Here is a 25,225-nt window from a genome sequence, read left to right on the forward strand (position 1 = left end):
TGTTGTTGTACCTCGTGTTGTACAGACCACGGTTTACTAAGATGGCGGCTACTGGCGGGAAAACATTTTACATTTGAATCGCAATTTCTTAGAAAGTCAATATTTAGAAATAATATGTCAATTAAAACGATAAGACAAGATTATGTACATGAAAGTTAATTAAATAAGCCCATAAAAATACGAAATGCAATATATAAAAGGATAAAAGTCTTTCTTTCAGCGCTCCTCAGAATTTCACACGTCCATTCATCCACACATGCGCAGACCTGACTCATCAATACGTAGTCAACTACGTCAGTAGTCTATTAAAATAAGTTCGACTGATCACGCTGTTGGCGGTAATTTTAAATTAGAATACGAAATTTCGTATCTTTTCAATTTGGACGCAGGGGTTCAAATTAGTGGTGGTCCGAGGTGTGCGACCTTCCATTTTTGCAGTCGGACTTTCTACTTGGTTACTAGCTTCGCCCGACATGCTCGACGGACCTTGAAAGAAAATAAGAAAATAACTTTCCAAACATTTTTACCAAAGTTTTCTAATTAAATCGATCTCAAACTTATTTTCATCATTACTATCCATGACAGCGATGTTCAATTTGTTCAACCGCTAGATTTATACAGAAAATCGCCGACAAATAATGTGTTAATCCGAGTAAAATCGTATCTCACTCCATCTGTCAAAAACAACATTGAAAATATAATGGCTGCCAGGGAAGACGATTACAATATCGGATCCGATTCCGGAAGCGGATAACGGTAATCCCGGGTTTGGCTATCATTTAAAAATCCAGACAGGTGACAAAATATATCTATGCATGGTAAATAAATATAAACACTAGAATTCAAAACCAAAAAATATATGTTAAAGAAAGAAAAAGCAGAAAACATTTTGTACACAAAATTTTAATGTCAAAATCCAATACAATGTGACAGCTGGGAACTGTTTATCTAACAATATATGTATGTTCCTGGTAACAGTATACATTTTCTTTATCAGTGATAAATGTTTATAATGCATGTTAGATGCTTTTAAAGTTAAACATATTACTGCAATTTCAAGGGGTATTTTTTTCTTCTCAATTTTGATCGGTCAGTTAAAAAAGCTGGAAGTTTCTTATATAAAAAAAAAGATGTGGTATCGGATTGCCAATGGGACAACTGTTCCCAAGAGACCAAAATGACACAGACATTAACAACTATAGGTCATCGTACTGCCTTCAACAATGAGCAAAGCCCTTACCATTACCACATAGTCAGCTATAAAAGGCCCCGATAAGACAATGTGAAACAATTCAAACGAAAAAACTAATAGCCTTATTTATATAAAAAAAATAACTATGAAACAAATATGTAACACATACACAAACGACAACCACTGAATTACAGGCTCCTGACTTGGGACAGGCACACATAGTGCAACTATATATATAATACCTGAATGTAAGCAAATCTTATTATATATAGGTGGAGTCCATTGGGCCACTCTACCTCCTCCTGTTTGATAACTTTGAAAAGGATGAGATCCCCACCCCTCGACCATATACATTCATGTATGAGACTAAATAAATAATCAAATGAAATATAGGGGGAGTCCCCCAGGGTCTCCCCACCCCCTAATGTTTTAGAACTTGGAAACAGTCGAGATCCCCACCCCTAAACCATATTTATTCATGTATGGGACAACATATAATTAATCAAATGAAATATAGGGGAGTCCCTGGGGATCACCCCATCCCTCCTGTTTGATAACTTGGTAACGGTCGAGATCCCTATCACTAAACCATATATCTTCATGAAGTGGACAATATAACAAATCAAATTAAATATGTAGAGGGATTCCCTGGGGATCACCCCACCCCTCCTATTTGAGAACTTGGAAACGGTCAAGATCCCCACCCTTAAACCATATATATTTATGTATGGGAGAATATAAAAAATCAAATAAAATATGTAGAAGGAGTCCCTGGGGATCACCCCACCCCTCCTATTTGAGAACTTGGAAACGGTTGAGATCCCCACCCCTAAACCATATATATTTATGTATGGAACAATATAACAAATTATATGAAATATAGGTGGAGTTCAAGGGCCACTCTCCCCCTTCCGGTTAAAGAATTTGGAAACAGTTGAGATCACCAATCTTAAACCATATAAATTCTTGTATGGGACAATATTACAAATCAAAGGAATAATGTGGGGGTCCATAGGGTCACTGTTCATCCTCCTGTTTGAGAACTTGGAAACATTTGAGATCCTCAACCCTAAACAATATTTATTCATGTATTGGACAATATAACTATTCAAATGAAATATAGGGGGTTCCCTGGGGGTCACCCCAACCCTCCTGTTTGAGAACTTGGTAACGGTCAAGATTCCCACCCCTAAACCATATATATTCATGTATGGGACAATATAACAAATCATATGAAATATAGATGGAGTTCGTGGGGCCCCTCTACCATTTCCTGTTTGAGAATTTATAATGGTCGAGATCCACAATCTTAAACCATATATATATTTATGTATGGGATAATATTACAAATCAAATAAATTATAAGGGGGGTCCCTATGGTCACTGTACACCCTCCTGTTTGAGAACTTGAAAAAAATCGAGATCCTCACCCCTTAACCATATATACTTATGTATGGGACTTATATAATATAACAAATCAAATGAAATATAGGGGAAGTTCCTGTGGTCACCATACTCCTCCTGTTTAAGAACTTGGAAACAGTTGGGATCCCCACCTCTAAATAAAATGAAATATAGGGAGAGTCCCTGCAGTCACCCCACCTTTAAATTAAACCATATATATATATATTCATGTATGAGAACTCATCAAATGAAATATAGGGAGAGTCCTTAGGGTCACCCTACCCACTCCTGTTTGATAACTTAGTGTACTGTTGAACACAAACTCAGATTTCTTTCCAGGGAAGCAAGTCTATTCATACTTTTACAAGCTCGTACTACAGTCAATTTGAACTTCTAAAAGTCAACCAATACTAACGTTAACGAACTGCAATAATTGCAAACTTGTACCACTGCAGACTCGTGACCATGAAAAAAATATACTTGATATACGTGTTGCTTTTAAAAACTTTGACAACATATGAATTATATGCCTCAATGATTAATTCATTAAATGAACATAAATGTACAATATATGATTGTTTAATGTTTGTTGTTTTTAAAAAATCTTTAAAAAACAAATTGAAGCAACAATATTTGTCTTATTATATAAACTTCTGCCAAGTTTGTCTCTGCTTTTTTTTACTTAACTGCCTACAGCGCCATTGGTGCTTTGATTTTGTTTTGTAAACACCAGAAAGAGTGATAACTGTGGTTATGCTGTATGCAAGAAGTCTCTGGAGATTTTTCAAACCTAAATCAGACGATTTTGTTTTTCGTGTCTAGGAGTTACCAGATCTCTGGATTTACTGGCCTGTTCATGAATGCATTCAATGCTGAAACATCTGTATTCTTCCTACAAATTATTTTGCTGTTGTTTATTTGTTAACTATCATTTGACTTTGTGCCAGATACCTTAACAACTTTTGAGATGGATTCACAAACTTCGTTACCATATGTTTCATCCCTATATTCAATACTTGGCTAACTAAAGAAGTGTGCCCGTCACTATTATGGTCATCGTCCCCTTGGTTGTCGGACTCTTTGTTATACTTCTGATTATTATCATCGCTCTCGACAATTGTCCTACCTTTACCACAGATCTATAAAAGATGCGTTATGGCTCAAATGTGACAACTCTCCATCCAAGTTACAATTGTATTAAAAAGTAAGCCATTATTGTCGAGCCTTCGACTTTAGTCGAAAAAGCGAGACTAAGCGATCCTACTTTCCGTCGGCGTCGGCGTCGTCGTCGGCGGCGTCCACAAATATTCACTCTGTGGTTAAAGTTTTTGAAATTTTAATAACTTTCTTAAACTATACTGAATTTCTACCAAACTTGGTCAGAAGCTTGTTTATGATCATAAGATAGTATCCAGAAGTAAATTTTGTAGAAATAAAATTCTATTTTTTCTGTATTTTACTTATAAATGGACTTAGTTTTTTTCTGCGGGGAAACATTACATTCACTCTGAGGTTAAAGTTTTTAGAATTTTAATAACTTTCTTAAACTATCCTTGGTTTATTCCAAACTTGGACAGAAACTTGTTTATGATCCTAAGATAGTATCCAGAAGTAAATTTTGTAAACAAATAAATCCATTTTTTCTGTATTTTACTTTTAAATGGACTTAGTTTTTCTGCGGGAAACATAACATTCACTCTGTGGTAAAAGTTTTTAAAATTTTAATAACTTTCTTAAACTATCCTGGGTTTGTACTAAACTTGGACAAAAGCTTATTTATGATCATTAGATAGTATCCAGAAGTAAATTTTGTAAAAAGACAACTCCATTTTTTCTGTATTTTACTTTTAAATGGACTTAGATTTTCTTCCAGTGAACATTACATACAGTCTGCAGTTAAAGTTTTCAAAACATTTATTAGATTCATTAATTATTCTAGATTTTTACCAAACTTGGACAGAAGCTTCTTACAATCATAAGATAGTATCAAGAGGAATATTTTTATTGATTTTTTTCCTCATTTTTGTTTAGCCTGTGATTTACAGCAAAAGTAGGCGAGACACTGGGTTCCGCGGAACCCTTACAAATTTTAGGTCTAAATACGGTCTTTAAAACAGAGCATTGACTCACACCGAACAGCATCTCAGCGGACTCTTTGATAAATTATTGAGGTTTTCCGTTTTGGAGCCTTTCTTTTCCACTATCATGTCTTTTCTTCGCACTTTTTCTTTCATATGAACAGTTTTATCGAGCAATCTCACACCCTTGAATCCATTTGCATCTTACCTACTTTCGGTTTATCCGGAATGGAAACGGTGTCAGCTCCGCGTTACACCTGTGGTATCCCAGAAAAAAGCATATATTTATTCTTCTGATGCGAATAACGTTAGAACTTGGTCGTCGTCCACTTTACCAAGTTTATCGTGGTCTGAGTCGGACATATCACTGTCGCTCAAACTGTAACTGTATATAGGTCAACAAAAGAAGCCTGTATAGAAATTTTATAAATCATAGCTATATTAGCATGATTTTTATATATTAGAGACACATATCTTTGATAATATATAGTAACTAACCACGATAGTCTGTTGGTTCTTGAGGTGTAACCTTTAAAATAAATAGGACGCTTACAGGTGTACTCAAACTTATGCAAAGTAAAGGTTCAATGAGGTCTTCAATCATTAACCCTAGCAAATAAAATTGAGAATGGAAATGGGGAATGTATCAAAGAGACAACAACTCGACTGGTGGTCATAGAAAAAACAACAGAAGGTCACCAACTTGTCTTCAATGTAACGAGATAATTCCCGTACCCGGAGGTGTCCTTCAGCAGGCCCATAAAGCCCGGGATTACGAAATATAATATAGTCTTTTTATGAATTTGTATGTTAGTGAGCATGATGATATACATATCAGGATAAATGATTAATTACGAATTGTACATATATATTTTATGAAAATTGTAAAACGAAGCAACATTTTCCTGAGAAGGAATGTCCTAAACGTAAGGTTTCATATATTTAAACATATTAAATTAGTATTATTACCAAGCTGTTTCTGCATCGACCCTGAGACTATATATATAGTGTGATCGAAAAGAGAAAGTGGGATACACCTTTCTGCGTTCAAGCTGACTGTCTAGTCCTGAAAACTCGATAAGGCAAAAATATTTACTTATATGTAAACTAAATTATAATTCTGTTACCTTTGATAACTATTTACACCACTGGCTCGATGCCATCCTGGTGGACGTTTCGTCCCCGAGGGTATCACCAGCCCAATAGTTAGCACTTCGTTGTTGACTTGAATATCAAATATATGGTTATTTTTTTAGATTTCCTGTTATAGATTTTTTTTGGAAACTAATGATTTGCTTATTCCAGGAATAGATAACCTTTCTGTTTGGCAAAACTTTTTGGAACTTTGGGTCCTGAATGCTCTTCCACTTTGTACTTGTTTGGCTTTTTAACTAGTTTAATCGGAGCGTCACTGATGAGTCTTATGTAGACGAAAAAGACCAAATGATAATCCTGGTACCTTTTATAACTATTATACATCATCCTACTTCTCATTCAATTCTTTTTACTCAGCCATAAAGTGAAGACATGTCATGAAAATTGTGTGTTTCTATGACTTGCAGATCAAAATTATGTACACCAATTTAATCATCAACTGCCAACTTTGTCCATAAATTGAGAAAAATTTAGGCCAACAACTTCTTTATTTAAGATTTCCATATGCCTTTAGTTCCTTTAATTTGTAAATCAAAATTTATATTAAATTGGTTTTGCTTAATTAATATAGAAAATGTTGTAGCGCACATCTACTTTGTAAAAAATCTCTGAAACTTACATTATCAAGATGCTTGATTTTTTGATTGGCAACATATTTGTTACGTTTGGAAAACGTCTTTTTCAACAGACTGTCGGAATTTCAATGGAAATCAATTGTTCCCCTGCTCTTGCCGTCTTGTTTCTTTAATATTATGTGCATGGCTTCATACAGGAGCTTCTTAGGAAGTTAGCAATACCCTTTAGCTTTACGTTCCGCTATATATATAATGTTTCTCTCACTAATTAAAAAAAAATGGTGACTACGTTGAACGAATTTATCCAATCGAACTGGAGATAAAGGAAACTACAGATACAACTAAGTCAGCCTCATATCTTGACTTACAGTCAAGGTCGTTAAAAACTTTTGTTGTTGTATTCCCGGCCTTGTATTTCCTATCATGATTTTCTTGATGGAGGATTGCTACTCACAAGGAAGCTATTGAACTAAGAGTTCCAAATGGTGAAGTTGAAATCATCCCTTCGTAAATTTTACGGACGCCTTCACGAGTTCGTTGACCGTTATTTGAACCAATTGTGTCCGTCTTCTTGCCGACTTGTTTCTTTATTATTCATGTTATTATGAGGCTGACTTCATACAGGAACTTCGTAGGAAAAAAGATAGGAAGTTAGCAATATCCATTACTTTCTGCGGTATAGAGGATGTTCTCTCACTTAATAATACAAAATTCGAGACTACGTTGAACGGATCTATCTCATCAAACTGGAGAAAAAGGACACTACAGATACAGCTAAGTCAACCTCATATCTTTACTTACATCTAGAAATTGACAATGAGGGTTGGTTAAAATCAAAACTTTATGACAAAAGAGATGATTTCAGCTTGCCAATTGTGAACTTACAATTTCTATGAAGCAACATTCCAGGAACGCCTGCATACGGAGTATATATCTCTCGATTGATACGAAATTCCCGACCGTGCAAGGAATATATAGCCAGTCAAGGTCGTTAAAATTTCCATTTGTTGTTGTATTCCCGGGCTTGTATTTCCTATCATGATTTCCTTGATGGAGGATTGATACTCACAAGGAAGCTATTAAATCAAGAGTTACAAATGGTGAAGTTGACCGTTATCGTCACTACAATACCCTTTCCCTTTTCACGAATGATACCTATCGAATTACGAATTAGACTATTTATTGAATTTGTAAAAACATAAGCAACACGACGGATGCCACATGTGAAGCAGGATCTGCTCACCCTTCCGGAGCACCTGATTTCACCGCAACTTTTTGGTGGGGTTCGTGTTGTTTATTCTTCAGTTTTCTATGTTGTCTCTTGTGTCTGTTTATCTTTTTATTTTTAGCAATGGCGTTGTCAGATTATTTTCTATCTATGAGTTTGACTCTCCCTCTAGTATCTCTTGTCCCTCTTTTAAGCAGTTGATAAGAATAATGAAAGTGCATTATCAGTGTCTTATGTTCCCGTTAGGTTTTGAATGAAATTAGGTCAAAGATGTGCACAGATCATGATGATCATGTAGATATTAAGATTGATTCGAAATGTTTTTGAAAAGACAATATTCTCATACTTGAATTAGACTAATGAGGTTATAGATACAATACCTGTATGGTGAACAGCTATCACAATTTTGATACGACAGCAAATCTGTTTTTGGGATCGTATAATGGTATGATGTTGTCGTCGTCTGGGTGGTCGTCGATTGAAGACACATTTGGTTTCCGAACAATAACTTTAGTTTAAGTGAATGGATCTCTATGAAATTTAATAAGATGGTTCAGTACCTCAAAGGGAAGGTTGGGGATGATGGGGATTTAGGAAGATTAAAAAAAAAAGCGTGTTCCTACTTTTAGGGTAGTAACTTGTGTATAATAGATATAGGAAGATGTGGTGTGAGTGCAAATGAGACAACTCTCCAATCAAATAACAATTTAAAAAAAGTAAACCATTATAGGGCTATGTACGGCCTTCAGCACAGAGCCTTGGCTCACACCGAACAACAAGCTATATGAATTTCAATTGCTCAAATTTTCAAATTTCACAAATGTTTGAAAAAATTCAAGAAGAATCTTTAATTGTACATTATTGCGCAACATATTTGTAAGATTTTGATATTTATTTTGTGGCAGAAACCTATACTATGTCAAAAATTTGATCACAATACAAATTCAGACAGTATAAAGCTTGAATTTGTTTCAAAATTTGCCCCAGCTGTTCAAGGTTCAACCTCGGCAGTCGTATCAGGCTGCGCCAAGCAAAGCAATTTATTAGTTTTGATACTATGATTTTTTTTTTTAGATTAAACCAATTTGGAATATGCCATGGTAAATAATGAAGAATAGGACGAATGGTTTCATGTTGTTTCTGCTTTGTATCATCATAGAAAGAGTAAAAAGCCTGAATGACAGCCAGACTACAAGTGAGATAAAACCGTTATATTGTTGTATTTTCCATTTTTATTCTCCGGACCTATTTGACCAAATTTAACCAATGACCCTGCCAACCAACCAAGATGGCCACCATGGCTAAAAATAGAGCATGGGGGTTAACTGTAGATTTTGGCTTTTATCTCTGAAACCAAAGCATTTAGAGCAAACAATTGTTCATCAGGTGATCTTAGGTCAAGATCTATTTGTCCTGAAGTTGTCAGACGAATCAGACAAGCCATTGTTAGGCTTTTGCCCATGAACATGATGAATTGTTTATTTTAAGAAAATTTTGCAGTATCTGGTATCTGGAATATTATTATAGATAGAAATAAACTGTAAACAGCAATAATGTTCAACAAAGTAAGATTTACAAAGAAGTCACACTTTTGGGTTACAAGTAATCCAAAGCAGGTTGGTTATGTATCTTATCATATGCACACATTGGAAATTTAATTGTGCACCCGAAAGTTTCCAAATAATTTTATAATAAATAGTTTCTTCATTAATTCATACAATGCATAATCTGTATGCTTAGAAAAGGACTTCAACTCAAAGATTGACAAAAACATACGGATTGTTTTGTTCTGTTTATGTTTAGATTCTTAACTCAATCAAGCCATATTTCCGGTTTTATTTTAAACAAAAGGTTGTATATATATATTTCAAATATGCTTTTGCAATAAGAAAGAGTCAAGCGCACACGTAAATATGCTGTTGCTTTACGCTTCTAACGATAAATCGTCAGTTGACAGAAATATCAATGTATAAACCATTTAAGTCAAAATCCATATCGAAAGTACGTACTAGTTTCATGTCAGTCATTGTAGGAATGTTCTCACTGATAACATGTATTGCCATACGTTACAAGGGTTTTTAGTGATAATAAGTAATCCAATTTTTTTACCATTTTCGTCATGAAGGTACCACAACTTTTCAACCCTCGAGTATGGAACCAGTAATTCGATGCTGTGTAACGTATTAATGGTAACGTAACATTTAAGAAAATGACCATTTGATTTTTGACAAAAAAAAAGGCATTCCTACCCTCGTACTTTTGTTAAATATTTTTAGACGAAATACAAAAATGATTAACAATAGCAAAATAATGGTAATAGATTTGTGTGAGGCACACACAGAAAATGAATGGGTTTGAATTGTTAACTATATCCGGGGCGGATCCAGGATATCAGCTTAGGGGGGAGGGGGCGAAACTTGTTTTTCTGAGGTAAAATTATTGAAATATTTTTCTAAAGGGGATGCAATGTAGACATAGAAGATGCAATGTAGTTTATTGTGTACAATTTGGAGTTTAGTATGGCGTTCATTATCATTGAACTAGAATATATTTGTCTATGGGCCAGCTGAAGGTCGCCTCTGGGTGCGGGAATTTTCGCTACATTGAAGACCTGTTTGGTCACCTTTTGCTGTTGTCTTAACCATGGTCGCGTTGTTGCCTTTTTGACACATTCCCCATTTCCATTCTCAATTTTGTCTCGACTATTGCGTGGTACAATTAGCGAGAAATTTAAGTTTGAAGCTGAAACTGACGAAAACCACCTCTGAAAACAATCTCTAAAAAAAACCATAATTAGCAAGAAATCTGCGAGCTTCTATTTTTTGAGACTATCCCCATATATTTCCCCAAAACGGGACAGAAAACAATAAGGGTAGAGACGTACCTCAATCCGGAGTACTCAAGCTGACCCTCCATATAAAAGAATCTAGTGAATGTTATGTCAATGGTTGCTGAGAAAACTGGTGTTGCATTCATCTAAGTCAATTGAAAATCTTCAGGGGGGATGCAATAATGAAGTACTAGAAATAGATGTATGTGCATGCGTCCTAGTGAATCATCCGGACCAAGTATCTATTGACTGACTGACGGATGGACGGACAGAGGTAAAACAATATGTCCATGATCCTCGAAGAACCTTCGAGTTATGAGGGCAAGGTCTTTTACAAGTCGGAAAAATCTACAACAATCTTCTAACACCCCTCACTCACGCATGCACTAAATAAGGGATTCATATATGAGTTTATGAAGCTACAGTTATAAAGCTTCAGCCCCAAAACACAGAAGCTGAAGATCATGCCAAACTCTTAAGCATTTATTTTACCAATGTAACAATGTTAAACCATTGATAGAAACAGTTATCAGAAATTTACAACTGTGTAACTTAATAAATAACGATGCACTCTTTGAAAAAGATATTCTATTAGGAATCTGTTTAGATAATTCGAATAATATAATTGTTAACGCAATAATACTTTATTTTAAATGGGCTATTTGGAAAATACGTAATAAATGCAAATTCGAAAAAAATAAACTGAGTATGCAGTCTATACAGGCTTTGTTGAAATTGCATAGGAAAAACGAATTAAAACTACTTTTACTACGGTCAGATTTAGAATATATATGTAGATTAAAAATTTAACTCTTTATCGGAGATATGTAGGTAGATATTTTTAGTTCAACTGCACTAAACTAAAGGTGTGTTTGATTCCATATGTAATAATGATACTACATGTATATCTTAGGAAGAACGCAGGGAACAATTTGTTTGTTTGGTATTGTGTTTTTTACAGAAAGAAATATTTGTACTGTAATTGATATTTGAATCTATGTCTGTGCATATTGATATGTATATAAGTAAATTCACACATCACGTGTCTTATACATCAGTACTCACCACATGTGCTTTATACTTTTATAATCCATACGTAAGTCACAGAATCATTTCAACTTTTGTTCATTCACATTATTCCATAATTTCCAATTCTAACTTTAACTTTTATGTTTTTGCAATCAAATATATAGTTTTCGCGTTTAAATCAACACATGTATAATGTAAGTCAGTGAACCGGATATACATTAATTATAATTTATTTCAGTGCCAGTGATGCGTATCAGGTAAAATCAATTGTATTGGTTAGTTTTAAATGTATAATTATGAAAAACTTTGGGAAGCTTAAACTCATTTGATATTTTCCCTGGTCAAATGAGGCTGTTAAAAACAGGGGTCCCTAAGTATGCGACCTGGGCTACTTAGGTATTTATATAACAGAAAATAATTAAATAAAAATATTTGTTATCGTTAAAAAATTACGTTCAAAGCATCAAAGCAAATAAAGGACAGATCACGCTGGATGGGTGTGGACTATCATGGTAATTTAAGTTACCTTTCATGCATCTTCCTTCACCTCAGAGCTATCTGCTCTTTGATTAGTTATTACTCTGTCCAGTTTCGCTTTAACTTCCATCTCAGGTTGGTATTTCACTGTATAGCTCCGCCTTCTTCACCTAGTAAACAATAAAATCAATGACCATGTTATGTATTGATAAGCGTGTGACTTGGCTTAAACAGGTTTTAAGTTGAAAAACATTCACCAGCAGTGGCATCATACCAGTTGTGTCAATAGCTATCAAAGGTACCAGGCTTATTAATTCATTCGCGCGTCTACATAAAACCTATCAGTGACGCTCAGATGAAAATGTTAGAAAGTCAAACACTAAATTCCAAAATTATGTGTCAAATACGGCTAAGGTATTAAATCTATGACTGGGATAAGTAAATCCTTTGTATTTCGAATAATTCATACTTTTGCATTCAGCAAATTAAAAAAAAAAATACCATTAAATTGATATAAATGCAACATCGAAGTGCGGAATACTGGGATGGTGATATCCTCGAGACGCAACGTCCACTAGTAGTGGCATCGACCTAGTGGTGTAGATGGCTATTTAAGGTACAAAGCATATAAATAGATACGCGCGTTCCGTCTACATACCACCCATTAGTGGTGATTAGATAAAAATAGTTAGTAAGCCAAATACAGAATTACAAAAAAGCTTTGCCAAATACGACTAAGGTAATCTATGCATGGGATAAGACAATCCCTAGTATTTATAATAATTCATACTTTTGCAATCGGGTCATTTTAAAACAAAAATGACCAGATCAATGATATAAATTTCAACATAGAAGAGCTGGGCTGGTGATACCTTCGAGACGAAACGTCCACCAGCAGTGGCATCGACCCACTGGGATAAATAGCCATCAAAGTTCCAGGCGTATAAAAAGATACGCAAGACGCGCGTTTTGTGTCCATAAGACCAATTAGTGACGCTTAGATAAAATAAAGTTAGGAAGTAAAACACTGAATCCCATAATGAAATGCCAAATACGACTAAGGTAATCTATGCCTGGGATAAGAAAATCCTAAGCATCGAATAGTTTATACTTTTGTAAACATTTTATTATAAAAATGACCTTATAATTTATATTCATGTCAACATCGAAGTGCTGACTAATGAGCTGTTCACGAAACGTTCACCATGAGTGGCATGACCTAGTGGTGTAAATATCTATCAGAGAAACCAGGCTTAAAAAATTAATACACAATATTCGCGTTTCATCTACATTAGACTAATCAGTAACTCTCAGATCAAAAAAGTTGAAAGCCAAACAAGTATAAAGTTGTAGAGAATTGAGGACCCAAACACTAGTCAAAATTGTGAACCCAACACTGAATTAAAAATGGATCTACAACTGAAGCAAAACAAGAGATCTTCAAAAACGAATAACGTGGTCTATAAACGAAGATACTGTATTGATAAATTGGTGGCCATTTTTTATGCTCCATTTATGGGCATTATATTTTCTGGTCTGTGCGTCTGTTTGGCCGTTCGTTCGTCCGCCCATTCGTCTGTCCCGCTCCAGGTTAAAATTTTTGGTCTAGGTAGCCTTTGTTGAAGTTGAAGTCCAGTCAACTTGACACTTAGTACACATGTTCCCTATAATATGATCTTTCTACTTTCAATGCCAAATTAGAGTTTTTATTCCATTTTCTGTGTCCATTAAACATAACAAATGATAGTGCAGATGGGGCATCCATGTACTATAGACACGTTCTTGTTTTATCGTGTCATAAATTAATTCCACCAAAACTTTTCCCTTGATTTTCAATTATTTCTTTTCCTCCATTTTTGAAATGTATATATTCTTAAAATAGGTATCATTCGATCTTATGCAATCAACAGTTAATCTATTATCCTGGCATCCTGGCCAATCTAATACTCGTCGATCTTTAAATTTCTCGTCTTTATTCTGTTATTTCATTCCCTATTTATTTCGGGTAAAATGTGTTCCACAAACATTATGTCAAACATTAAAGTTGTCGACAAACTATTCATAAAGTATCCCAATCTAATTTCTGAATAGATGCAAACAAATAGATTAGCCTTGACCAAAAAGGAAACTTTTATAAATAATAAAACAACATATTTCAATATTTGATTAGAGAATTTGTTTTTCCGTCCAACAATTCTTTTATTTTGATCTTCGACACATCAGGCTAGAATTAAGTTAATTTTTCTTTTAAAAGACTTAGAAATATAATCCATTATCCTAGATTTAAAAACATCCGAGTTTGACTATGCCCTGTACAAACAAGAATTCTGCCAATACCGGAATTCAAGGTTGAGTTCATCAGTTGTTATGTTGATTGCTGTATATATTGTCTACAAGTTATCATTTTGTACAAATTATAATGTGTACCGAAACAATTGTACAAATTATAATTTGTATTTTTACTTTTGACTGTACACATTATAATTTGTACAAAATCAAGCTTAATTTCACTTATAACTTGCACAATATTTTCAAATCAAAATGAATTCAATTTTAAAACGAATCAATATGAAACACACTGATAACTCTATTTACAATATAATACTATATCATAATATACAATGCTCTTATTTGTTGGAGCAGGTGGGCGAACCACGACACTTGGAATTACACAATACATTTTGTTTTGTTTTTGAATTTGCACTTCGAATTGTTACAACCGCCTTTACATTTGCAAGATAATTATGGTCGGGGACAGATGGCCCTAGAACACCGTTATTTCGTAATGCATTTCTTTCAAACAATAAATTCAAATTAAAAAAAAATCCTACCTGCTCTATCTCAAAAAGGTTACTGTGTCATTGGACCTAATAGGACAGAAAGACTTGCCGATCTTATTAAAACGTTGCATGACCTAAGCTTAGAAATTAAGAGATAGTTTGGACAAAAATCATACAAACTACAATCATTTTAGTATTAACATGAAGGTGTTTATAAGTGAAGTTAAGCCTTATTTTGTAAAAATTTGTAATTGTTTCGGGCGGTAGGGTGGCAAACAGTGTCCGGTTTTTTTATGCCCCACCTACGAGGGGCATTATGTTTTCTGGTCTGTGCCTCCGTTCGTTCGTCCGTTCGTTCGTCTCGCTTCAGGTTAAAGTTTTTGGTCGAGGTAGTTTTTGATGAAGTTGAAGTCAACTTGAAACTTAGTACACATGTTAACAATGATATGATCTTTCTAGTTTTAATGCCAAATTAAAGTATAAACCCCAATTTCACGGTCCAGTAAACATTCTTGTTTTATGTTAATATGTAAACGGTTTTACAAAATCTTTTCAAAATTAAATAAATATATACAAAGTACAATTTTGAACTTCAGTTCATTATATTAAATTCATGTTAATTATTTCTTACCATATTTCTTAAACGTTCTTGAATCTTTGCACTACACTGGTTTCTGTTATTTTTATCAAATTTTATGTCGATAATAGGAATAACATAATTATACAGTTGTACAGTCATGGCTGTCTGAAATAAATGTTTAAACATGATATCAGCTAAGTCATTAGGATTTAAGTTACTATTTATGTTTTATTATTAATAATAGTGGAAGCAATGTTTATAAACACAATTGCATATTATTATCTGAGCATTTTCTGTATAAAACAATATTTGTATATTCCCTATTATATTGTTATTTATCAGTTATTTGAATTATGTATTGTACATACATATTTTAGTACTGGAAAAGATTTTTCCTTTTTAAAGGGTGACCAACGATTTAGATCATAGTTAATTATTTATTTTTGTTGTCATGAAAGTGCATTATTATGCCTCTTTATAGAAAATTTTAAACCAATTATTATGAAGACAACAAGTTTTATTGTAATAAAAAAATCGCCATCTTTTTTATCTTTTTGCAATAGAATAGTAGTTTTACAGTGAGATTATGGAAACGAAAATAATAAAATTATTATTAAAAGTATGGTCAGAACAATACCAGACTGTCGTCACATCAACTGTATCAATCTCTTCAAAGTTTTGTTTCAAGCCAGCTTATAGTGATGCAACTTTGTTTCAAGCCAGTCTATAGTTTCGCATTACAACAACAGTCAAATCCATTCAAATTAAACACACACTGTATTGGTTTAGTTCATGTGCCTTATGTGATTATACAGATATAGGATCATATAGCTTGTACTGTATCAGAAGAACAATAGTAACACGAAAATGTAATTGGTATATGCTTTAAAAACCAACTAATAATGACTTTTTTCTATACCTCATATATGTGTGGGTGTGTTTATTCAGGCTTAATTATTAAATAACAAAGACAATGTTTAATTGAATAAAACCTTCATATGTGTTGTTGCAAGTATTCCTTCACATGTCAAAACTTATAACATAAGAAATATGTCTCAATTTAGACAATCAAAGGCAAACGATATCTCGCCAAGAAATACTTATGAGTAGTTCAATAGATATAAACAAATTAAAAGTATTAATTAAAAAATCAGTCATAAAATCTATGATTTACCATTAAACAAAATCTGTAATGAAGCAAAATCAGTTGACAGTCTTTCTGTCTCACTAAATATTTCAAAATCATTTATAATTTTTATTTTGAAAAATTCAAAGCTGTCGAGACATGTTTTCAGTTATAAATGGGACTAATTGATTTTAAACAATGATTCCGATAAATGTGATGGATCTGTCAGTGCTATATATAAAATATATATATATATATATTTATATGTCCAAAGTATATAAAACGTTGATTTAATTGTATATATGATTATTACTAAACTGATCGTTATATGATTATTCTATGAAATTACATTTTGCTTACCTGTTTTGTGCGCTTGTCATTACCTTTATTTTTTACCTGTTCGTTGCTACAACAAATAGATAACTCTATACCAAGTTTGGGTTTCTTCCCTTTGGACAGAATTCCTAAAAATGGCAGTGTTTGCATCGTGTAAATTTATTATTTAAAAAAACATATAGACGGAATTAAAGTCGAAATAACAAGTTTGAGTTCCTTCCTTTGAATATTGGTCGTTGAATATATCCATAGAACAATTAGTTCAAAGAATAAACTAAGATGTAATGTATCTTATTTCATATCTGTTAAGAATAAACTTCTCTAATTGGATATTATTTAGTCACATGACATTCTTTTTTAGCTCACCTGGCCGAAGGGCCAAGTGAGCTTTTCTTATCTCTTGGAGTCCGTCGTCCGTCGTCGTCCGGCATTAACTTGACAAAAATCTTCTCCGAAACAACTGGGTCAAATGTAACCAAACTTGGCCGCAATCATCATTTTGGTATCTAGTTTAAAAAATGTGTCCGATGACCAGGACAACCAACCAAGATGGCCGCCATGGCTAGAAATAGAACATTAGGGTAAAATGATTTGGCTTATAACTCAAAAACCAAAGCATTTAGAGCAAATCTGACAGCGGTTAAATTGTTCATCAGGTCAATATCTATCTGTCCGGAAATTTTCAGATGAATCGGACAACCCGTTGTTGGGTTGCTACCCCTGAATTGGTTATTTTATGGAAATTTTACTGTTTTGGTTTACTATCTTGAAAATTATTATAGATAGAGATAAACTGTAAACAACAATAATGTTCATCAAAGTAAGATCTACAAATAAGTCAACATGACCGAAATGGTCAGTTGACCCCTTTAGGAGTTATTGCCCTTTTAGAAAGTTTTTAACCATTTTCCTTAATCGTAGTAATCTTTTACAAAAATCTTCTCTGAAACAACTGTGACAAATTAATCAGAACTAGGCCACAATCATCATTAGGGTATCCAGTTAACAAAAAATATGTCCGGTGAACCAGTCAACTAACCAAGATGGCCGCCATGGCTTAAAATAGAACAATGGGGTAAAATGCAGTTTTTGGCTTATTACTCAAAAACCAAAGCATTTATAGCAAGTCTAACAATGGTAAAATTGTTCATCAGGTCAAGATCTATCTTCCCTTAAATTTTCTGATGAATCGGACAACCTGTTGTTGGGTTGCTGCCCCTGAATTGGTAATTTTATGGAAATTTTACTGTTATGGGTTTATTATCTTGAATATTATTATAGATAGAGATAAACTGTTAACAGCAATAATGTTCATCAATTTTTAAACATTTTTCGTAAATCTTAGTAATCTTTTACAAACAATCTTCTCCTGAAACAACTGGGCCAAATTAATCCAAACTAAGCCACAATCATTTTTGGGGTATTAAGCTGTTAGGTTGCTGTCCCTAAATTGGTAATTGTAAGGAAATTTTGCTGTTTTTGGTTATTATCTTGAATACGTTTATAGATAGAAATAACCTGTAAACAGTAATTATGTTCTGAAAAGTAAGATTTACAAATAAGTCAACATGACTGAAATGGTCAATTGACCCCCTTAGGAGTTATTGTCCTTTATAGTAAATTTTTAACAATTTTCATAAAATTTGTAAGTTTTTACTAACATTTTCCACTGAAACTACTGGGCCAAGTTCATTATAGATAGACATAATTGTAAACAGCAAGACTGTTCATTAAAGTAAGATGTACAAACACATCACCATCACCAAAACACAATTGTGTCATGAATCTATATGCTTCTTTTGTTTAAAATTCACTTATATACCAAGGTGAGCGACACATGCTCTTTAGAGCCTCTAGTTTTATGTGCCCGTCAAATTTAGACAAGACGTAGTATTGAATACAAATGTCCGGCGTCCCTCCGTCTATCTGACGTAAAAATGTCGCACCGTAACTTGAGCATGAGTTATCCAAAATTAATTAAACTTAACATAGTTGTTTCTTCTGATACTCAAACAGTCTTTTTTGTGAAAATATTATTACAACTTTATGAGTTACGGGACTTTGTAACTAAACCAGGGGTGTGTTTTTTTTCACCAGTCGCGCCAAAACGATTTGTGATTATTGCTAAAAACTTTACCCACTTCTTTGTTAGGTAGTTAAGCTGCCTTATGCGAGCACCCTGGATTTGTGTGCTACCCAATAAATGCTGAAATACGTGCCATTGTTATCATCTAGCTGGCTACTATATTATTTATAACTTATTGGACAGTTTTTTCATACTTTTCATTCTGGATTACAAAAAATATGACCAGAAAAACCTTAAATGATCGTCGATTTTCCCAAAAGTTTTGAAGTTGCACATAGGAAGTAGAGCACATTAGGAATCCTTATGTAGTTTATTATCCCCTGAGCTTTTGGCTAAGATGTCAAAGAACAAATGTATGAAATATTTAATCGCCGAAAATCTCTAAAGACAAGTAGCTCAGATTTCCCAAATTGCAAAAATCGTAGGAATATAGTTTGTCGTCAATACGTAGTCAACTACGTATATATTTGCAGTAGTCTATTAATATAAGTTCAACTGATCGCTGTTTGCGGCAATTTTGAATTAGAAGACGAAATTTTCGTATCTTTTCAAGTTGGACGCAGGGGTTTGAATTTGCGGTGGTCCGAGGTCTGTGACCTTCCACTTTTGCAGTAAGACTTTCTACCTAATTACTTGCTACGCCCGCCATGCCCGACGGACCTTGAAAAATAACTTTGCAAACATTTTTACCAAAGTTTCCTAAAAAAAAATCTCAAACTTATTTTCATCATCACTATTCATGACAGCGATGTTCAATTTGTTCAACCGCTAGCTTTATACAGAAAATCGTCGATAAATAATGTGTAAATCCGAGTAAAATCGTATCTCACTTTCTGTCAAAAACAACATTGAAAACAAATGGCGGCCGCGAGATTCCAATATCGGATCCGATTCCGGAAGCGGATAAGGGTAATCCCGGGTTTTGGCATACATAGGAGCCCTTAACAAATGCTTTTATTTTTTTAACCATAATGGAGTTAATACCTTCTGTAATATATGCAATGTATTATTGCATCATTATAATATAATCATCTCTTGTATCACGCGATACCTGTTATATTTATAAAACTCCCTACTTTGGAGCACTTTGGTGTGCACTTCTTAATACTTTTTTGTAACAATTTTTAAAATGATTACAAGTACGGTAACTTTCAATAACACGAATACTATATGTCTAAGCAAGTAATTTTAATGTAGATAATTTTAAAATTACATAACAAATTCTAGTTTGTTTAGCTCCATCTTTCAGAACTACTTGTTTATTTTTATAGACTTGTATAATTAAGTTATATAAATAATAACATAAAAGCACCCTAGGCCTTCTGCCCAAGCTGGAACACTGGGATAGGTCAGTTAAAATAGCTGGAAGTTCCTAATATAAAAAAAAAAGATGTGGTGTAATTGCCAATGAGACAACTATCCACAAGAAACCAAAATGACCAAAACTTGGTAATGGTCAAGATCCCCACCCCTAAACCATATATATTCATGTATGGGACAATATAACAAATCATATGAAATATAGGTGGAGTTCGTGGGGCCACTCTACTCCTTTCTGTTTGAGAATTTATAACGGTTGAGATCCACAATCTTAAACAATATATATTTATGTATGGGACAATATTACAAATCAAATGAATTATAAGGGGTCCCTATGGTCACTTCACACCCTCCTGTTTGAGAACTTGGAAAAATTCGAGATCATCACCCCTTAACCATATATACTCATGTATAAGACTATAACAAATCAAATGAAATATAGTGGAAGTCCCTGTTGTCACCCTACCCCTCATGTTTAAGAACTTTGAAACAGGTGGGATCCCCAACTCTAAATTAAATAAAATATAGGGGTAGTCCCTGCAGTCACCTGATTGAGAAATTGGAAACAGTAGAGATCCCCACCTATAAATTAAACCATATATATTCATGTATGAGAACTCATCAAATGAAATATAGGGAGAGTCCTTAGGGTCACCCTACCCACTCCTGTTTGACAACTTAGAAATAGATGAGATCCCCACCCCTTAACCATATATATTCATGTTTTGGACAATATAACAAATCAAATGGAATATAGGGAAAGTCACTGGGGTCCCCCACCCCTCCTGTTTGAAAACTGATAACGGTTGAGATCCCCACCCATAAACGATAAATATTCATGTATGGGACAATATAAAAAATCAAATGAAAAATAGGGGTAGTCCCTAGGGTCACCCCATACCCTCTTGTGTGCTTTTGAGAACTTGTAAAAGATTTTGACACCAACGCCTAAACCATATTCATTCCTGTTTTTCATTTTAAAAAGATTTAATGACATACAAGGTCAATCTCATAGGCGACACATATTCATATCACTTTGCTAGACCCTAACACCTGTCATTTTATTCCAAACTTAGACATCATGGACTTTGGGTGCAGGTGGGAGTCATTTCATTTTCATTTACTATGGACAGGTCAGTCAGACATCACCATTAATCCCTGTAGTAGTAAACATTTCTCTGATTTGTGTCTAATAACTTTTGTACTGTAAACACAAACTGATAGTTTTCTTTCCAGGGAAGCAAGTCCATTCATATTTTTACTATTTTTACTAAAGTCAACTTGAACTACTAACATTCAACTAATACGAATGATTACGCTCAACTAGAAGAACTGCAATCATTGCAAATTTGTACCACTGCTGACTCATGAAAGACTCATGACCATTCGTGGTCATGTGCATTGCTATTGAAAACCTTGATAAGATATGAATAATTTGCCTTAATGTTTAATTCATTAAATGAACATAAATGTACAGTTATATATGAATATGTAATGTTTGTTCTTTTAAATCTTTGAAAAAAAGTTGAGGCAGCATTGCCTCATAATTATGTTTGCCTTGGCTTTTGGTTTACTGCCTACAGTGCTTACAGCGCTTTGATTTTAATAATCTACAGATCTGTATCTTTTTTGGTGATATTTCAAAATGTTATTTCAGAGTTACTGAGTTTTTTTGTCGAGCCTGCGCAGAAAGTTGACATAGGGATAGTGATATATTGATACGGCGGCGGCGTTATCTAATTTCTTAAAAAGGTCTATATTTTAAAAAAGGTGGAAGACCAGGATGCTTCATACTTTGTATATGAATGCCTGTCCAATGTCCTTGGTCTAATTTTCATGGTTCAGTGACTAATTGAAGAAAAAAAAGTGAAGCATTTTTGTAATGTTTAATTCGCTCTTATTATAAGTAATGGGATAACTATATTTGATAGTACATTGCAAGGTCCTCATTATTATAAGTAATGGTATAACTATCTTTGATAGTACCTTGCAAGGTCCTCATGCCTGTCAGACAGTGTTCACTTGACCTCCGACCCATTTCATGGATCAGTTAGCAAGGTTAATTTTTGGTGGGCAAGTCCAGATCTTAAATCGTATAAGCAATAGGTTTAGAATATTATGTGTATGGAAGGACTGTAAGGCGTAGATGTCCAACTGACAGGTGTCATCCGTTTTTTCTTAAACTATAAGCAAAAGGTTACTAAATTTGTTGTATGGACCTCATCTGTCTGAAAGTGACCTCATGATTTATTGGTCAATGTTTAGTTTTCTTGGTTAATGTTAAGTTTATGTGACAGTTGTAGTTAAGCTTTATATTTTGGACTGTCAACATAATATCAATGATATGTAAAGAAGGCGAGACATTTCAGCGTGTGCACTCTTGTTGTAATAAAAAGTTATTTTTTTTACATTTCGTGATGAATGTCAGAAATTAATTATGACTATTGCATTAAAATTCGCACACACGACGACGGGCCAATCATGCGCTCATGGCGGAGGTTTTCATTCATTATTAAATTCGATCGGTCTTTAACAGAAAAAGAAACCGGACCGGAAAACTAATGAATGTATATGTTAATGACTAATGCGTCGTGGTTTCTCTAAAGCCCTTTAGAGTGATGTCCCTTAGATAGAACATTTTTCTGATTTCAATTTTATATTGACGTTGTTGATTGTTTATCATATGTTTTCGTTAACTATAAACTTGATAAAGGTTTAGAGTACTTTATTTTGTTTTCATATAATGAAATATGGCCGTAACTGATTGGTAGTGACTAAGAGTTGTCATTATGACTTGTCTTCACTCTTTTTTTTTTATATAGAAATCGTACACTTATTCGAGTTTGCTTTGAACAATTTGAACTGATGAGAATTTTAAAATATAGTTCCTTAATGAAATAATCATAATAGTTATCGAAAAACTTGGCATTGTAATGGACTGCCTTAGACAATGACATTAACTGCCACGTCATTATCGTTGTCTAAGTCAATTCGACTGTACTTTGGACGGTCCATATATCACGACAATGACCAGTTTTTCAATAACTATTATGTAATTAAAGTTATTATAATATATAGTTTGCTCTTTAATACAGATGAATGCTTTACCGCGATCTATCTTTTTTCTTTCTCTAGGACATCGAAATTTAGGAATCTTAAAAGAGGATTTTTTAAAAAGGCTTGATTTTTTCTTGTTAGGTTTGTAGGAGTTTCAGTATTAAATATTTAATCTTTTTTTCATTAACATGATATAGTCAAATATAATTTTATTCCTTATTCAATCATGTTCATAGCGATAAAAAAAAAACAAGGTTACTGCACCAACTGTGCAATTCAATAGTTCATGTTTCTTCGATGATTCATATGGCAAAAATATGGAATATATTTTGATATAATTTCCAATACGACATCTTCGCTAGCCAAGGGTTATAACCCTTGGCTAGCGAAGATGGTGTTCAGTATTTATTGATGAAAAACAAAGAAAAATAAAACCTTCATATTGGGTTATTGCAGGTATTCATACACATGTCATAGTTTATTTAAAACTGACAAACATGTATCAATACAGTTTATCAAAAGCAAATAACCTCTCTTCATGAAATATTTATTAGTTGATTAAGGTAGCACAATACAAAGATTTTATAACTCCAACTCCCAAGTTTTAAAATGCTGTTATAAATAAAATTAACGGTACAAATTTTCTTGCACCAGATGCGAATTTCGACAATTCATGTCTCTTCAGTGATGCTCGTTGCCAAAATAGTTGAAATCCAAAGCTTATATAAATGTTACTTTCTTAATAATGCTTGAAAATTTATAAAAGTGGTAGTTTTGGATAGCTAACAGATAACTCTTTCCAATTAATGCAATGTTAGTATTATGCAATAATTGTGTAACCAATTATAATGTTAACTGTGTCTAAAAGATTTTTCACCAAATCTCCATTTTTGAAATTAGCTTCTGCATAGATATCCCTAGAGGGTTGAATTTATTATATGTTGTTCTTATGGCCATTATCTACAAAAGGGTGTCTCAGATTTCAGATAGAATGTATGGAACAAATTGTACACCTAATTAAACATTATCTTCTTGTATGTGGTTTGGATGTTTACATTAATTAGAGATTTATGAGAGAATGGAATACCATAGAGACAATCTGAGACACCCTTTGGAAGCCCATAATGTGTTGATTAATATTTAGTTAAAATTTTCTGTATAGGTAAAGATATGATAGAGCTAAATTTCATTCAAGTGAACTTACCCAGATTTAGCCACTGATTACATAATAATTGATTACAAATGATTGCATAATAAAAATATTGCATTCATTTAAAAGATTAATCTTTTATCTATCTATATATACCTCTATTATTATTTTCTATACAATCATAAGAAAGTTACAGCATTTCAAATGTTAGTGATTGGAAGTAAAAAAAATCTGTGAATTGTGCTACCTTAATACAAATGTTTACAAAATAAAAGTCGATAACAGTTTCAAATAATTTTTTTTATTGAATCACTACATACATCCTTTGTTTATAACTGATGACGCGAAACCAGTTGTCACCTAAATTATTTCTTTCTAAATATTCATTTTAAGTTATAAATTTTATCAAAAGAATAAAAGTTTACAGCGTTCCTGTCGAGACTAGTTTCAGTAATTCATGAACAAATGCATGTATACGCTGTGGTAATGTGACGTACGTTTCAGTGCTTTAAAGTGTATAAATTGTTGACTTATTTGTATAAACTGCTCATTGTGACATTAATTGCTCGATGACCATTCTACAAAATAGTTTTTAATTACCTTAATTTTACGGAAAGAAATTTCCTTTCTGGTTAAATCTTTGTACGCCCCTTCGTTGTTATCAACAAATGATAAACAGATGATCATGTGATAATTTTACGGTTTAAATAAATAATGACATGTATAAATGAATAAAAAATCAAAACCTTGAAACGACAAGTTTGAATTTATTATTTGAACATGATACCTTGATTATGTGTGGTAGGGTTTTGTTAATACCTT

The 25,225-nt window shown here is 33.3% G+C and overlaps 1 protein-coding gene and 1 long non-coding RNA gene across 5 annotated transcripts in view; one reads left to right on the plus strand and one right to left on the minus strand.

Annotated features, from left to right (window-relative positions):
- Positions 1–25,053, minus strand: part of LOC134685030 (uncharacterized) — a 35,701-nt gene extending 10,648 nt beyond the window's left edge. Inside the window, exons 1-4 of the long non-coding RNA XR_010101249.1 lie at positions 25,004–25,053; positions 16,838–16,918; positions 15,380–15,493; positions 12,018–12,138 (exon numbers count right to left, since the gene is read on the minus strand). This is a non-coding gene — a long non-coding RNA (uncharacterized LOC134685030). The remainder of the gene's footprint in view (positions 1–12,017; positions 12,139–15,379; positions 15,494–16,837; positions 16,919–25,003) is intronic.
- The window catches only part of LOC134685029 (uncharacterized), a 90,602-nt gene that overhangs the window by 16,176 nt on the left and 49,201 nt on the right, over positions 1–25,225 (plus strand). For all 4 annotated transcript variants that reach the window (XM_063544384.1, XM_063544385.1, XM_063544386.1 and 1 more), the window contains exon 2: positions 8,707–8,827. In XM_063544384.1, coding sequence (XP_063400454.1) covers positions 8,740–8,827 — 88 coding nt within the window. In that variant the 5' untranslated portion in view covers positions 8,707–8,739. The remainder of the gene's footprint in view (positions 1–8,706; positions 8,828–25,225) is intronic.

The sequence above is a fragment of the Mytilus trossulus genome, chromosome 9 (genome assembly GCF_036588685.1).
Source record: "Mytilus trossulus isolate FHL-02 chromosome 9, PNRI_Mtr1.1.1.hap1, whole genome shotgun sequence".
NCBI classification, from domain to species: domain Eukaryota; kingdom Metazoa; phylum Mollusca; class Bivalvia; order Mytilida; family Mytilidae; genus Mytilus; species Mytilus trossulus.